Source organism: Pseudoliparis swirei, chromosome 3, assembly GCF_029220125.1.
Source record: "Pseudoliparis swirei isolate HS2019 ecotype Mariana Trench chromosome 3, NWPU_hadal_v1, whole genome shotgun sequence".
NCBI classification, from domain to species: Eukaryota; Metazoa; Chordata; class Actinopteri; order Perciformes; family Liparidae; genus Pseudoliparis; species Pseudoliparis swirei.
This window is the reverse complement of record NC_079390.1, coordinates 15,680,688-15,697,480: the sequence shown is the minus strand read 5'-3', so window position 1 is coordinate 15,697,480 and position 16,793 is coordinate 15,680,688. Positions and strand designations below refer to the sequence as shown.

The following is a 16,793-nucleotide window of genomic DNA, read 5'->3' as shown; positions in this document are numbered from 1 at the left end:
CTTTCTTGCTAGTTTTAGCGACTTTTCCAGTTTTGATAATTTTTTTAATCTAGCGTACTTCTGCTGGTTTCTCCAGTGCTGCTGACCCCAGCTTCAAGTAAAAGATCAGAATACTTCTTCCTACATGTATGTAATGCCGTGCTCTATAACATTAGTATTCCTCTAATATCAGCCAGGACTAGTTGCACCCACTGGGGGAAATGACTGTCATGAAGTCAAACTAGGTTCAACTCGTACGAGTTTGTCCTGTGCAGCAGCGATTAGATAGTCAGACTATGTGTCCCACACTATTCCTCACAGGACAGATAGCAGGATACAACTTTACCTGCAGAGTGAGACCTCTGATCATCTCCCTGAAACTCATCTCTCATTCATTTGTCCACTTTGTAAAGTTATTTTTACCGTGACATGTTTGTCATGATAACTTGAGCTTTATTGTTCATTGTTAGAACAGCGGGAGGCAGATTGGTTGTCAGAGACATGGTGGAAACAGTAAGGCAACAAGTGGAGTTTGATTTGAGGCCAGAAGACTAAAACACCAGGAAGCTCCTGCCCCGATGCCAGATACCACGAGACAGGGTGAGAGCTTTGTGCTACGCCAGGTGTCATAAAGCTGCTATTTCGCTTGGGTCTGAATGATTTATGTCCCTCCTGGGAGGTGACAAGGACGAGGAAGTGTTCTTTTGAGTTTTAAAGCACAGGAGTGGAACGCAGGTCTGCCTGAAACACGAGCCCTGCTGTAAATCTGAATGTTACACCTGCTTGTTAAACGGCGGTGGGCGATGAAGCTTTGCGACAACACAATTTGTCTTTGAAACGAGACACCAATACACTCAATAATGATGCAATACAACTCATTGTGATGCAGCTGCAGACTTTGATTGGCAAATGTTTTGCAGTGAGTCCACTGAAGGGAGCAAAGGTGTGATATATATATATATATATATATATTTGTGCTTCACACACTCGCTGTTTACAACACAGCCCGAGTTGTTGGTATGTAATCAGAAGCAGCCCTCCTCCCCCCACAAACACAAGGTGCAGCCTATGACGACAGTCTCTTATTGAAACTAGAGTAAAACGTTCCACAAGGGGCCTCAGATAGTTTCACGGCCCTGAACCGGAGCGCCAGGAAATGACAGGAGGACAAATCGTACTCTGTCTCACGCATTCTCTCTCCGGTTTCCTCCGTCCTCTCTCCCCCTCATATAACCAGCTGTCTTCACAGCTGCCCAAATCACTGGCCCCCAGACACGACGAAGGGCTGCGCTGAGCAGAGGATCAGGGCTCTACATCTGGGTCAGGTACTCGTCGGTCTATCGGGCTGTCTGGGGAGGAAATATATTCTCCATCCCAAACTCTTTATCTTCACATTGATGTCAACAAAAGAGTCTTTTTTAATTTTTACTTTGAAGAGAGCAATCTCTGTTCCTCGATTCCACTGAGAAACATCACAAGCACATAGACGACTAATAACTAGCTTCTCTGGTCTTCGTTTTAACTGGAGTGGCACAGCGGGTCAGCCATTTCCATGGTGTTGCTGAAGAACAGTAAAGGTAGTGGTGGAGCAGAGTGGATCCAGAAGCAGAAGCGAACATATTTTGCCAATGCTGCGTGGCTCCCTGCAGGAATGTGCTCTTTCCGTCACCATGGAGAGCGAGACAGAGATTCTTACTGTTGCGGGACAAAGCTTGGCGCTCAATAGATGGGTTTACAGGCCCCCTCATTGTAAAAGGATTAAAATAAATCAAGGCCGGTCGAGGCAGGGGTGCCGCGGTCTTTCAGTTCCGACCAAACAGACGCACACAACAAAAACAGCTGCCCCCCGCCCCCCCCCGTCCAGCCACAGTGTACATTTAGCTGCCTGAAGTAACCCCTGGACTCATTTTCATGAAAACTGGAAAAAAGGAAGGATGAGATTGTTCTCTTTTTGAGAGGAACACACAAAAAGGGTGGGATTTAAATGTCACTCCACTTCATCTCATCCCAAAAACAAAAACATTGATATGCTGTGAAAACATCCAAAATACAACAGAACGATGAAAAAAACTCTTTTGTCAAAAGAATCTGCAAGAGTTTAGGAAACACACTTCACAGAGAAAGATGGCAACTGTTGCATCATACTTTTTCTTGAGTGAGATTGGAGCAATCAAAGTGAAAGAAAGTTCACAGAAACACTGGAGATTAAAAAAAGACTCATTTCCACACATGCTCAGCTAGATGTCTTAGAGGTCCACCGACAGGGTTGAGATAATGTGGAGAAGTGTGTTAAAGGTCACGGACAGCACCATCTATCGGGTCGTATAACCTATGCAACACAGAAGAAGTGTACAACATTTTCCTGCGGAAAGAGTGAAGCTATAACACACATGGCAAGCTGCTGTCACAGGTACAGAGGAGACATAGAAGCAGTGCAAACACATCTATGGGTTGTGGAGTTAGTATTTGGTTAGGGAGTGTCGGGGCAACACAACCAAAGGATTGTTGTCTACCTGAACTTAGGCTGTAGTGGTTTAGCGGGTCGGCCACCCATGCACTGTCCTGTATTACACTCTCCATCTCCAAGTCTGCATGCAGCCCGATGGACAGATGGACCCACAGACAGATGGATTGGATGGATGACGAGAGACGTGAGAGAGCCGACAGAGGGAGAGAAGCACTTCAAGTTAGAGAACAGGGCATCGGTGGACTCTGGACCTGTGAGGTCAGTGGCTTTGCATTGGAATGAATGACACTGAGGCTGAGGCAATAAACTGCTCTATGACAGTGTGCAGATAAAAGTTAAATGCCGAGTCACAAGGTACACTCAATTAAAGAAATGTTGCTTTCATCACTAAAACAAGTATTGCTTTATAAGATTACTTTAATTTAACTCTAGAGTTTATAATCCTTAAGACTTTCTTGAAAACACACCCCATTTCTGCAACTAATTATAGTTGTTGATGTTTTGAAGTGCGGTTAAATGAGGTACTTGTCCATAGTCCGTACAGCAGTACAAGAGGCTATATTTAGAATATTTCACGCTTTACCTCGCCATCAGACAACACAAAATCAGTAATTTTTCATCACAGAAAACTAGAGTTGGTGGTGTACAGCTGCTTTGTGATATTGTGTGACAACAACACAGACAAACTGTAGACAAGCAACTCCTGTATTGTGGGAGATGCAATTATGGTTTTTGCCAATGGAGTCTCGTGACTTCAAACAAAATCAAAGATACCAGAGCCGTCAGTTCTCCGTGGGAAAGGGCTGTGTGCCAGGTGAACACATTCTCAATAGGCTTGTAGAACGACTTCTTTAGGCATCTAGACTGCGTGTTGCTGCTGCCCCATCCACAGGGGCACTAGTGTCTGCCTCTCCAACCTCGTATGTGTACAGGTTGTAAAGCCCTCTGAGGCTAATTTGTAATTTGTAATATTGGGCTATACAAAATAAACTGAACTGAACCTCACATCTGCTGCAGGTAAACCTCACAACCCCACATCAAAACAGCCCAACTCTCCCACTAAGTTACTGCTGATGCAAACCCAACATTTCCTGCAGCTGCTGCCACTTTAAAAAAACACTGCACCTGTGAAGCAGTCACAGGAAACGCAGGTTTGTCAACATGTTTGGCATATTTTAGATCAGTTTGAAATATTTCAGGGGGGCTGTGGAATAGCTGCAGGTGACAGGCTGCACACATCCAACTCCTCAGCAAGCTAACTAACAATGTTTAGCTTTTCTCTGCTGTTGTGTGAAATAGATCAGAAAAACTTGAGCAGAAAATCAGATGGAGGTTGCTCAAGGCCAATTATTGACCATCTTCTGTGTTAAAACAATAGAAATGTGTAATTCACAACTGAATAATAAACAATAAAGATGCACTAGTTGCTCTTCAGTTGTATTTGTGACTAATGTTCCAGGAGTGTTTGCTGGCCCCAGGATTCGCCGACCTGTAGCATTAAACCACACCGCAGAAATCAAATCACCCCGGGACCAGGAAGTCTTAAGGATTACAACTTTGATTACATCCAAACAAAATGTCATACAAGTGTGCAAATGCATGTTTTTGTGTGTGTGTGCGAGCTAAGTGAATGCGTGGTGAGTGGACAGGTGGATGAGGTGTGTGTACCAGCACGCACAGGGAGGGAAGAGACTCCAAGAAGCAGGTTGCAGGCCAGAGCAGGGGGAGGCTGAGGCAGAGGAGTCACAGTCAGACGCAACAAATCAAGACACATGCTAACGCTACTGCACATCCAAAAACGGCATGAATGAGCGCACTGCCGGCAATGAACCTGATCCAGGATCTGCTCATTTGAAATCATGTTAATATTACCGACAACAGGGCAGCTGCAGGATACAGATATACACATATTTAAAAGACATATTTCTTATTGAATAAACATACCTAATAAATAACAGAAATTAGCAAGGTGAAAATCTTTTTTACATTACATTCAGGATATTAGAATAATATGCTTGACCTGCGGGTACTGAAGAGGGAACAGAAAGAAAAAGCGTGATTGACAAACTAGGACACATGCAAAAACAAACGGCAACAAGCATTAAACCGTTGCAAGCAGGCAGGCCAAGTCGTGGGCCGCGTGGGGGACGATCTGTGCGTGCACGGAGGCAGTTGACTCTACGCCGCAAGATGCATTTATGTTCAGCCACACAGTCGGAAAGGCTAAAAAAAAACGTTAGGTTTGAACCCTTGATTGGCACGTGGCCGGATGCCCCCTGCCTATAATCACATCCCTTCCCCTCGTAGTTGTAGATCTGGTGGTTTGGGGTTTTTTCTTCCTCTTTTTTTCGCTGTGTCATCCCTTCATGCAGACCCTTAGATTTGTTGTGAAGTAATTGCGATGGTTAGGAGCTCGTCAGGAGGCTGCGGGCGGTTGTGTCAGTGAGTCATATTAGTTAGATCGATCTTTAGGTTTGAGGTTTCAGTCATAGGGCTCGGGCATAGCAACAGGACGCCAGCTGCTATTTCTTTTCCCACTGCAGTCTGCGTAAAAAATTGAGGGCAACGTTCAAGTTTGTCTCAAGGCCGAAGCGCCGAATGTTGCTACGGGTTGTCTTTGCGTCCAGAAGGTTTTCTGTTATTTATGTGTCTTTGACACTCTCGGGCGCGTGCCGAGGAGATTATCCGTTTGCTCTGGACATGAATAGATTAGCACCGTTGTTTGCAGTGGATTTGCGACGCGCTGCCGAGTCATCATAACGCGATAAGCCGGCTATAACTGGGGTCAGAATTATGTGTTTCCTTTCACTGTAACATGCTCATACCATCTAGTTGTATCGTTATACATTCTTTACTCTGATGAGTATAACGTGATTTGATTCTTTAACGGGGCTATAACTTCACCAACTGAAACTCTCATTTGTGAAAAGTTGTTAAACGAGAACTAGAGCGCTTGACACCCACCCACACCCACCCCCACACACATAATAACTTCCCTCCAACACATATTCTGTGAAGGGTTTAAGAGCGGAGGAATACCTGGCTTCGGCACCGTGTTGGTCATGGACTGCGGCACTTTATCGTTTATGAGCTCCACACACTCGCTGGGGAAGAAGCCAACCTGGGAGCGAAGGGGGGAGGACGGGGGAGAGAGACAGGCAGTGTGAGGTGGGAGGAAGTACAATCACATCTAGATCATAAAATGAAGACAAAGAAAGAGAGACTCTATTGTTGGAAGAAGGACAGAGATCTAATCCGACTATGTGAGGATGACCACATCACACATGATGAGTGTACTGACTACCTCCCAATGGACACACGTGGTACTGCAGGCCTGTTTTGTGTTGCTCAGTTAAATCCCCAAATGTGACCCGTGTGAAGCATTAATCCGTATGCACCAATTTATGGTGATAAAGTTTATTTTCATGTAAAGGAAACACATAAGAGGCAGCAGTTGACAAGTGAAAACATAATGAATAGGATGCTGTTCTCAGGCATTCTGTATTGCTTTAAGTTTCCTCATTGAATATTATCTCTGCAGAGTCAACACACATCTAGGCATGATTTACTTCCTCTTTAACTTTAGGGGAAGTAACCTCTTTAATTGTGCATGTGGCACCTTTTCAAGTTTTTAATTCATTAATTAAATGGGTTTAAGAAAGATGTATGCTCCTGTTTAAAACATGTCCCGCATATCTGTGTTCTCTTAGAAGTCGTACTATTACTATAATAAAGTTGTAAATTCAGTAGAATAAGTCAAAATGTGTGAAGAACAAAACGTGGACCTCTGCTATAATCGGCTGGGCGTTAGGTTATTGCCCTGCTGATCGGGTCGTATCCCCTCCAGACCGTCTGACAGACTAAGAACTCTGTTCAGGATTCTCTGCATGAGACAAAGTTGAGGGTGGCGGATGAGCCTTGCTCTTCTTCAGAGGTGGAAAACCCAAACTAATTGAAAAGGGCGGGGGACAACGCAGAGACAGCGAAACCGAGCTCCCGGCCTGAGGAAAAGACGCCATGCTGCTGTCCAAACTTTTCACAACAATTCAGATCATTTGTAAAACATACAGATATGACTTTATGCAACTTCATCTATGATGACTTAACCCTCTCAATCCCAGATCATTATTGATTATTTCTTAGAGTGGCTCTAATCTTTCTTCATAGTTGCATAAGCATTGCTTTTGAGCTTGCTTACTGCGGCCTCTGCGTTGTTGCATTACTTTCATGTTGTTATTGTAAACATTGACATGTTCTAAATACTAAGGGGGATGTGGGCTCATGGTTAACGTCCATCAGAGGGAGAAGCTCTGCAATCCACTCATCTTCAAATATGGCTGCGCTGCTCAGTAAGTGCGTGCTGGCGGCCCCCCTAGTGAGCCCGACTGGCAGCACTACTTCTTGTCGGCAGAACGCCAACCACAGCTTCGCGCCTCGATGCACACTTTAGTGACGGTTTAAAAATCGACCCGACAGTGTTACTACCACACAAGAATATTCCACATAAATATCTCATGCTTATGTTTAATTATTAATGCAGCACGATTCACAGAGAACAAAAATGACGGATGTCTGATAGAACAACATCCAAATTAATAGTAGCACTTAGTTCCTCTTTTGGTTTCCCTGGACACCGAGACCACTTGAGCTTCAGTGAGGAGGAGGAGGAGGAGGAGGAGGGAGTGGGCGCGCAGTAACACGCTCCCTTGACTTTTCTGACTCTGCATGCTGACGCCTCTTATCATCTTCAGATAAACTCTAGGGCAGAATGCGTTGAATCAGACACCAAAAGATTAAAGCCAGGTTCAGGGGGGCTTTGGTTGTGTGGTTAAAAAACCCAGCCCTCTCATTTATTTGAATAGAATTGTTCTGATGGATGCCAACAAGCCCCAGCAAGATGAGAACGACAGCCTCATGGTGGAACGTCTCAGCCAAACAACCAAGTTGTCTTTAACCTCCATTTCCGTCCAGATGATCTTATTCTATTATTAGATATTTGTGTTCAATTGTCGAGATTAGTGTAGGTTTTCTTGAGTTATGGCCCAAAAAAAACACCAAATTATAATCAGACCATCTTTGATAGAAGATGAGATGTTTGTGCCAAAAGAAAGACAGAATTCCCGAGACGGACCTCGCGATCGATCGATGTCAATCGATAACGTGTTAGCTTTACAGAGATGGAAAAGTCTTTAAACGCACCAATATTATAGACCTCCACTGTAAAATAACTAATACACAAAGTAACAGTTTGTTTTCTTCTAGTCAAAAATAAGTGTGTGTGATAAGTACCGTGAGGACATAAACAACCACATGATTCTAAGGGGGTGAAACCAGGAGGATTGGAACAAAAGCCCTGAACATCAAAAGTTCCAACGTGCTGCAGATTGCAGTGAAGACTGAATATGAATCAGTCCGGCGTTGCAGGCGGCGGCACACACCCCGTAATCTGCTCAAAAGCTTCTCATGAAAGAGGATTCGGATCTCTCTTTGTCTTCAGACAAACTCTGGGAGTGATTGAATTGTTCTCTCCTCGTCCTTGAAACACCTCGAGTATAAACCTCATCAAAAGCTCACAGCCACGGAGGGAAAGACAGAGAAAGATAAAACGTGTGTGTGTGTGTGATTTGGTTTGTTTTCTGCTCCCAGCATGCAAAGTGTTGTGTGAGTTATGTACCTGGAAGCCATGCTTGCCTCTCCACCAGGTGGTGTCTTCTTTCGGGGGCATGTCAATCACCGAGACGATGTCGCCAACCTGCCGCGGGAGGAGAGACATTCACCTCAGTCACAACAGTGATTGCTCAAATAAAATGAATTATTTAACGAGGTTTTACATTTTCAATTGAGAGAGCAACTTTTTGTAAAAGCGGCAGCTGGTAACTTAAAAATAACTTCTTTATATTCGCTCAAACTGTCGCTAGACCCTGACAGAAGTACATGAGACAGATAACCTGTGAGAAAGTATTGGGTTGCTCTCCCTCCATTTGCACAATTATTTTCCAAAGGAAAACAACCAATCAGAGCCGAGGAACACAGCTGTCAATAAGTGGTCGGGAAGCTTTTGAACTCTGAAACTATAACACAGAAACTTACATCAATGTATTGTTAAGCTGTAAAAAGAGAAAGATTGCTCTGCTGTTGAAAGCTGGAGAAAACTCTCATTTTCCAGCTGAACAGTAACTAAAATAGGTTTCTGAAAACATTTGAGGTGAGATGGGATCTGGCCAACACCTTCAGGAGCAATAAAAGGAGGCAGAGATCTGTCTCATGTAGAGATCCGAGTCATTTGTATTAAAGGAACCTATTGCAGCTTTAGGAATAGTTTATTAGCACATGTCTAAAGCTAGACCTATTTAGTTGCAGAACAGAATTAGGTTTATTTCCAAGTTTTTATAGACCAGGACTCAGTCTCTGAACATGTTAGAGATAGTACAACAACAAAAGTATGTTCTCCAAACAGTCAAGAAGCTTAAATAAAATATATAAACAGAATATAAAAATAATAAACAATTTATCTCTTTAAAAAAAGGAGCCAAGCCGTATTGACAGTTTGAACATTGACCATTCGGTCCGCTGTAGATATTTATCTTGGAGTTATTCTGTTGGAATATAATTGAGTGTGTGTGAGAACCGTTGTTGTTGTTGTCACCTCGAAGGAAAGCTCGTCTGAGGCCTGGGCGATGTAGCGCTTGATGACATGGACAGCAGCAATAGCTGGCACGTTGATGGACGACTCTTCATGGACCAACAGATGATTTCCCTTATTGTCGACCTAGTACACAAACGGACGAGACTTACACTTCAATGTAACGGTGGCAGCCATTAGCTCGCAAATGACTGAGAAAAGACCCGGCAACGTCTCCCTTACATAATCCATGCAGTTTGGATCACATGTCATTTTGATTTTGCTGCATAACTCGACAGTGTTTTCACACAGCTGTGCAAAACACTGACATACATTTTTGCAGCTGAGTGACGTTTGCCCTTTTGTTTGGATTTAATTTGATTGCAGCTATCCATATGGCATGGTGAGTAAATGTTCACTTTGCTCCAAAAACACCGGACAGAACAACGGCAGAGAGAACAAATAAAATGAAAAGTTTAGGCCGACGAGGTCCAGGGGCACTCAGGGTAACAAATGTCCACAAATACAAGATACATAATGCATAAGGAGTGAGAACAATGTTGGTTCTCTTTTAGCCATGATTTAAAACTCTTTAAAACATTTAAAATTCAGCTTGTGAATCAAACTGGTTCTACAATGAGGCTCATTTGCATCGAAAGTGGCCAATTTTGTAGCGAATGTCTACGACCCAACATAAATAGATGTAAATAAAACTGGAGGGCTGGTGCTCACTCGGCAACGCGGTTGTGGGTACTTTGAGAATTACATGGTTTATTTTTAAATGTTTTATTCTTCGTGCAGGTTCAGCGACTGCTAAGGCCTTTTAGTGAAATCGGACCTCCATAACGACACTGCGCTCTCACCTCCATCCACGTGAGGGCCGGCCCACAGTTGATCTTGTTGTCGGCGATGGCTGAGAGCCGGGAGAGGTAAGCCAACAACATCTGGGAAACAGACTAACAAGGCAGAAAACACACACACAGGCCAGTTACTTTGGATGGTACGACTCCCCAGAACAGGCATCTAAGAGCTGTTCTTCTGAAAACACCCACCCACTCCACACAACCCCCCCCCCCCTGATGAACTGGTTGTACCAGTTTGGATTCGATACCTAACCTCTGCATTCCTTTCAGAGCCTCAATCCAACCATAAAGGTTTTAGTCCAGATCAGAATACATTTCACAGGCGGGCTAAGGGGGAGGGGGAGGGGGAACTGTTCATTCCATAGACAAAAGCAACGTGGATAATATTGGACATCAAAGCACAGTGACAGGTTTCATCTGAATAACCGATACTGATCAGTTAGAGCAGAAACAAAGCAGTGTGATATTTAATGCGGCATATTATGTGAGAAAAAAAAGGTCCTTCAATAAGCCTTTACCTGTGGCCAGGATTTATTTCAAGATAAAATGTTAAGAAAACGGGATCTAAATACGTTAATCTACCAATCTAAATCCATATTGGATTATGTTTTCTTGCAGCCCTGAATGCTTCAGTTTGCAGTTAAACATACACCAAGTAAGCGCGTTTGTGTGTGTTTAGTGAATGTGTGTTATTGTTGGTGACCGTGTGTGTGTGTGTGTGTAGACGTGTGTTTTCAGAGCTGACCTCTAGCTGGTCGGTCAGACTGTCCAATCGAGGCAGCTCAGGCAGCTGTGAGAAGCGTCGGTCGTAGATGCAGAGGTGCAGGTGCTTGTCCAGGACCCGGAAATCTTCATAGCTGCGCTTCACAATCCAACTCCGACCCTTCAAGATGACAGCAGAAACACACACACACACACACACACACACACACACACGTGTCACCAGCGAGGAAACAGACACAAGAACACATCACCGGTCATGTGAGGAATGGTTCCACACAGCTGCCGCTAGGTAGAAGTGGAAAGTTCTCACACTAATTAACATGGAAAGAAAATCACACATATGAAAAGGAGTAATTGATGAAAAAAAAAAAACTCCCTTAAATTAAACTAACCAGTATAAATCCATAGAATAAAATTGAAACAGACCTGGGCAATATATTAATAACTGATCAATTATAACATTGTAACATGCATGTTTTTTTTCCAGTAAGGCTGCCTTACAGGAATTACCAGATTAACCTAGCTGTTCTGTTATTTACCTTCATCATATTAACATTACTGACATAACAGATCTCACTGTGTAAAGATTTAGGAAAAGCTCCAATAGTCAACCTGACAATATCATCCCAATATCAATATTGAGGCATTTGGTTAGAAGTATCATCATTTTTTATTGCATCTATATCACTCAGACCTAAACAGAAGCATAACAAGCATTACACATTGGACTGGCCCTTCAAAATAAGTAATACACAGTCACTGTAGAAACGCAACCGGCACCTTTACATTGCGTTTCTAAACAGACTCATTATTCATAACTTGGTACTTGGTTTCCACATGTTTCCGTACAATATGATAATCAACTCGTTGAATCTGTGTGGATCGTTTTAAAGGCTCTTCTGGGTTGGTGGGTCTGCCATTTAAGTATCTCAGGGCAGCCTGCACTACAGCAACTCCGTAAACACAAGAAGCTTTCACATGTATAAGATGCTTTGTACAACAGCGATGTGCACTCAACGTTTGTCCTCTGGCTCCGGTTTTACAACCTTCTTTCGCTTGGAAGGAAAAAGTGGATTGTATTGTGAAATGTATATTACTGCAACTACCCACTGCTGTGCTCTTATTCAAAAAGCCCCATTATCCAGAGCCCCGTTGCCTCAACTGTCTCGTCAATGTTGAGTCTGCATGGGAGCGATTACGTTTGTTTTTCCATCAGCTGAGCTTCCAGGTGTGAAATGGGCCTCTATTTCACGAGTCAACTACTTCAGGAGGGAATAATAAAAAAGATGAAATTAGAGTAATAACTGATTAAACTGGAAAAAGAACATGTTGTGATTGTAGTTTTTACAGTGGTGACCAACCTTTTTAAGCCCAAGACCCCTGACCTCTGCCTTGGTGACAGGTAAGATCTCCCCATTGAGAGGAAAAGACTGTCCAGACTGTACTTACAACTTGAGGCTCTTTATGTGGCCGAATTGTATTAAATCAAACACTCTGGTCCGGCTTTCAAATTGATGTGACCAAGAACAAACTAAATGACTTGAAAAAAACATCTGCAATGATCAGCCTGGATGAACTACCGATATTAACTGTTGTATTTATCAACTGAAGTTACAACACAATACTGACAACATGTAGGTTCAGTTCAGCTCTGTGTCCATCACAATGCCATCAGAAGTCATGTGACCCCATTCAAGGCTGTGACTGAACACTGAGTGCCTTGTAGTTCTGAGGCGGTCTGTGAGCCGTTGGTGATTACGTTCACATCAACTCTACAGACATTTTCAGATTTTAATAATTAGAATAATACTAAATTCGATAATATTTGTATATTTGTATTAACAATTATGTTTCCCATGTATAGTCATGATTCTACGAGGTATCGTGATATCATAAAATAAACAAAAGCACTACACGAACACTGCAAATGTAGGTAAATAAATAAGCACTATATAGCCACAGTGGAATAGAATAGACAAATGTACATTCTGCAATAGTATCTGCACCTCTGACCGATAAAGTTAGGTCTCAGTTTACTCGACCGGTGCTCGCTTTCCGCTTTGACATGATTTTAATCGGTCTGACGGAGTCTGTGGATTGTGCACACGTCTCTTAACCCTTGTGTTGCCTTCGGGTCAATTTGACCCGATTCAATATTTCACCCTCCTGTCGCCTTCGGGTCAATATGACCCGATTCAATGTTTAACCCTCCTGTTACCTTTATATTTACTAACATATTTTACCCATGAGGTCAATATGACCCCAGCTATTAAAATCTCCAGAAATTTTTTAGAATTAATATTGTTTTCCAAGTTTAAGTGTGAGGTACTTTATGTTTGTTTGTTGACTCCCGAAAGAACACCGACATTAAACATTGAATCGGGTCAAATTGACCCGAAGGCGACAGGAGGGTTAAATATTGAATCGGGTCAAAATGACCCGAAGGCAACACGAGGGTTAAGGAGCTAATTGGGCGTTTCCATATGCAAATCTAGGTGCACGAGAACCTCGGTCGAGGAGCACAGCTGAGATCCCGGCTGTGTAAGAACCCATTTGCAGGTGTTCATGAATTAGGCGGAGATCTTTTCTGACGTTGGCCTTCCGAAGTCCGTAAGAAAACATTTCAGGAGACACTTCAGAAAATCGCGATCGACGGATTGGCGACCACTGGTCTAATAGAACCTTCTCTGGCTGACGCATGTTCTTCTGGAAGTCAGATTTCTTGTGGTGTTTCCCAAGGGTTCTTTCTCGGCACATTGTTGTTTTCAACTGGCATGCTTCACCCAAGTGACGCGATACAAAGACCATGATGTTTTCTTCAATTACTAACTACAGAAGTTGCCCGTGACATTAAACGTCATGACACAGCAGTAGTCTGTCTTTACAGCCACGTTGTGTGTACTCACTCTCATGCCAATGTTGACTGTTCCTTTATGGATCAATCCCATTGACTTTTGTCAAAGGCAACCAGGGCAAAGCTACATTTCAGGTGGCCTAAAATAATATAACATCTCTGCAGCAATCTATGGTTTAGGTCTATAGGTCCATACAGCTCGTTTCTGCTGACTTCAATGTTATTACCATTATAAAACAATTACCGTATACCTGCTGTCATGTCTTTATCAGGTGTAGCCTCCCAAAGGCAGGCTTCTTGGGTTGTCGGTTTTGGTTGAAAACCCAGGGTCAAACATGGACACCAAACATGTCACTCTTCTTGTCTCTCAAAAGATATTTTTTTTGAAGTCAATCAAGTCTCTCGTGGACTTGTATACGTTGATACTGGAAATGCTTTCTCAAATGAAGAACATCAACAGCTTACTGGGCCCGTAATCGTGAAATGCAAAGATTAAAAGTCAACAGTGCAGGAGCAAACTGATTAATTCACGACATTAAATGTACCTTTTCTTGAAATAGGATTTCTAAGACTCCGTCGATGGAATCGTGGAGTCTCTTTTATCTAGTAAGACGGGGCTTCAAACCTCAAAACCCACAGAGAAAGACCAGCGGTGGAAAAAGTCCACGGCTTTGATTTGGCCTGGAAAGCTCATCAGTACCGAAGCCAGGGCTTGTGCGACTGGGACTGCAGTGCTCCACCGGCCCGAGCGCCGGCTGGTGGAGACGCACTGGGAGGGCTCGGGGAACTCCTGCCCCATTTTCAAACAGTGCTTCTGGTTACCAATCTCACTTCTTTGTGCTACTTTCCCTGTTTAAACTCTTTGCCAGTCCTCCACCGCCCTTCCTAAAAGAACGAGTGTTTTCCGATGGCTGCAAGAAGTCGGAATTTCCACGTAGACGGCCACATACTTTAGTGGCATTGCCAAGGTCGTTCAAATGGAATATGATCTGGAGAGGGAAATGCATGGAACCAGAATCAAAAGTGTCAGTGGAGGCAGCCAGGGCAAAGCTTCTGAGCAGCTGGTGTGCATGTGTGCGCTACATTAAGGCAACGCAGTATTTAGGGTGAATCAGAGTTCTTCCAAAACGATATGATGTAATCATACATAATGTGGCTTTTACTTTACTCTGACATCCCTCCCTTTTTAAAGATGACAAACTTTTTAAGTCAACTTTTCTTTCTATGTTGACGAGAACCTCTGCAATGACACAAATTATGGAATGCACAGCTAGCTGGAAGAAGTAGACTCCCATGTGCACAGAGCTCCTCCTTTATGGGAACACTCCAAAGAAGGCCTCTACAAACATCTTAAAAAATGATACTTGGTGGCTGCTGGCACAAACAGCTGTTGTTATGAATCATTGAGTTTTCCAAATACTGAGACATCTCAACAGGGAACACTGAAACCGTGATTAAAAAAAATAAAAAAAATAAAGCAATTTAAAAAAAACATGTGTACAGTACTTTGTGAAAGCTCAGGGTTTGAAGATGTCATTTTTCCTGTCAGACATTCCTAAGAATCTCTCACCCATTCGGGCATTCGTCCGTCGCTCTTTTTTGATTCAGATCCCAATTTCCCACAGAACTTGGATGTCTAAGCGTTTCAGAAATGTCGGAATTTGAGCATGCGCTCTCACACAGGGAGGACTGCTGGATATGAGACCGGGTCCTTCAGAACCCTCATTTCCCAGCATGTTTGAAGTTGAAGGCATGAAAACATCTTATGAGTCAGTGTGGGAGTTTGTATATGATTATATCCAAGCGTCCGTGTGTTGGTTAGGGTATGTATAGCATCTGTACTTCTGCATGACTGCACCATCAAGCCCTCTGGGGTCTTACCTGGCAGTATATGTGCACCAAGTACACCAGCTCCTTCGACTCATAGCCGTTCCGCGTCACTTCATACTGTTCATCCCCGAGGGACAGCTGGAAAGACAGAGACAAAGAGAGCTTCGGTTATTCCTAGAAAGGAAGTTGAATCAGACAGATGTGCTGATTGAGAAAACAGACATAAAAATCTTCCCAAACCCTGGGACAGGTCCATTATTGCGGACTCATGGGTGGACGGCAGATATCTTCTATTTAAATTCTGCTCATGATCAGGCAGGCATAAAACTAAGCAGGAGAAGATATTTTCACCTTTTATTTACTGATACAGCCATGACTGTTGCAGTAATAAGTGTAATATGCTGTAGCTTTAAAGAAGAGCTGGCACAGGGGAGGAGACGTATTTTATTAACTGCTAAGGTACTTTCAAAGCAACATTAGGTTTCAGTATTGCTTTTTACTTCAGGTGTCCAAGATATTACATTTCATTTTCTGACATTGCTTTCCAAAACTCATAGAGACAACATGAGGATGAGGCGGGCAGCTTTTTAATGACAGTTCTGACCGATACTGCATGAAAAAAAGGCTGGAGCAAGACTGAATAATACCATTTTCCCCACCAAATTGCATGCAGGGTTTTTTTTAACATGGGAAAGTCTGTTAAAAATAGGCCACTTTGGTTCCTTCTTTTTTTGGTTTCTCATTTATTCTCTCCAAGTCACAAACCAGAGCTGGTGATTGCTGGAAAAGTGGAAAGACTAACAAAGAAGGTTTTTACAAGTTTTGTTTTGTTTCTGTCCGGTTCAAATGATGTTTTTCAATGATCAGCGTTTTCTAACTCGAGTCTTGTGGCTTTCAGGAGAGTATATCAAATGTATGTTTTGCACGTTAATAGAGTATAACAATGCTCCAAATCCATGTTAAATTAGTATTCATTATATTCACTACAACACGAGTCACATAGCATCACTCGGGAAAAGGAACGGAAATGAGCGAGTCCACCTGGGTGTCATGTTTCCCTCACTAACTGCTGGAGTCATTTGTCCCGGTAGTTAATGCTGATTGTCCACTGAAGACAAAAGCCAGATGTTTGTGGGTGTAAGTGTTTTTTTTTTGCTCTGTGGGAAAGGGGCTTAAGTGAAAGAAAAGGGGGACACATTTAAACATGGTGCAGCACCAGGAAGTGTCTGACAAGAAGTGTATAAGATGGTGATTATACCGATGAGTGTGTGGGCTGCCCACATATTGATGAAATATAGATGAGGAAACAAGCATGATGCTGGAGCGCTGGCACAGCCATCTGCTAAGTACAGAGCACGAAACAGAATTATGAACAGCTGTGTGAGGGAAGACGCCGCTGTCTTCGTTACTATTTTGTATGTTTTAGGAAGCAGATCTCAGTTAGGGGGCCCTACT

General features: G+C 43.1%; 1 protein-coding gene across 3 annotated transcripts in view; it reads right to left on the bottom strand.

Annotated features, from left to right (window-relative positions):
• The window catches only part of arhgap32b (Rho GTPase activating protein 32b), a 131,806-nt gene that overhangs the window by 28,045 nt on the left and 86,968 nt on the right, over nt 1-16,793 (bottom strand). For 2 of the 3 annotated variants that reach the window (XM_056440562.1, XM_056440572.1), the window contains exons 6-13: nt 15,390-15,476; nt 10,677-10,814; nt 9,932-10,024; nt 9,093-9,215; nt 8,121-8,198; nt 5,486-5,567; nt 4,125-4,175; nt 2,493-2,567 (exon numbers count right to left, since the gene is read on the bottom strand). In XM_056440562.1, the coding sequence (XP_056296537.1) occupies nt 2,493-2,567; nt 4,125-4,175; nt 5,486-5,567; nt 8,121-8,198; nt 9,093-9,215; nt 9,932-10,024; nt 10,677-10,814; nt 15,390-15,476 (727 nt within the window). The remainder of the gene's footprint in view (nt 1-2,492; nt 2,568-4,124; nt 4,176-5,485; nt 5,568-8,120; nt 8,199-9,092; nt 9,216-9,931; nt 10,025-10,676; nt 10,815-15,389; nt 15,477-16,793) is intronic. The other variant, XM_056440583.1, reaches the window with a different exon arrangement.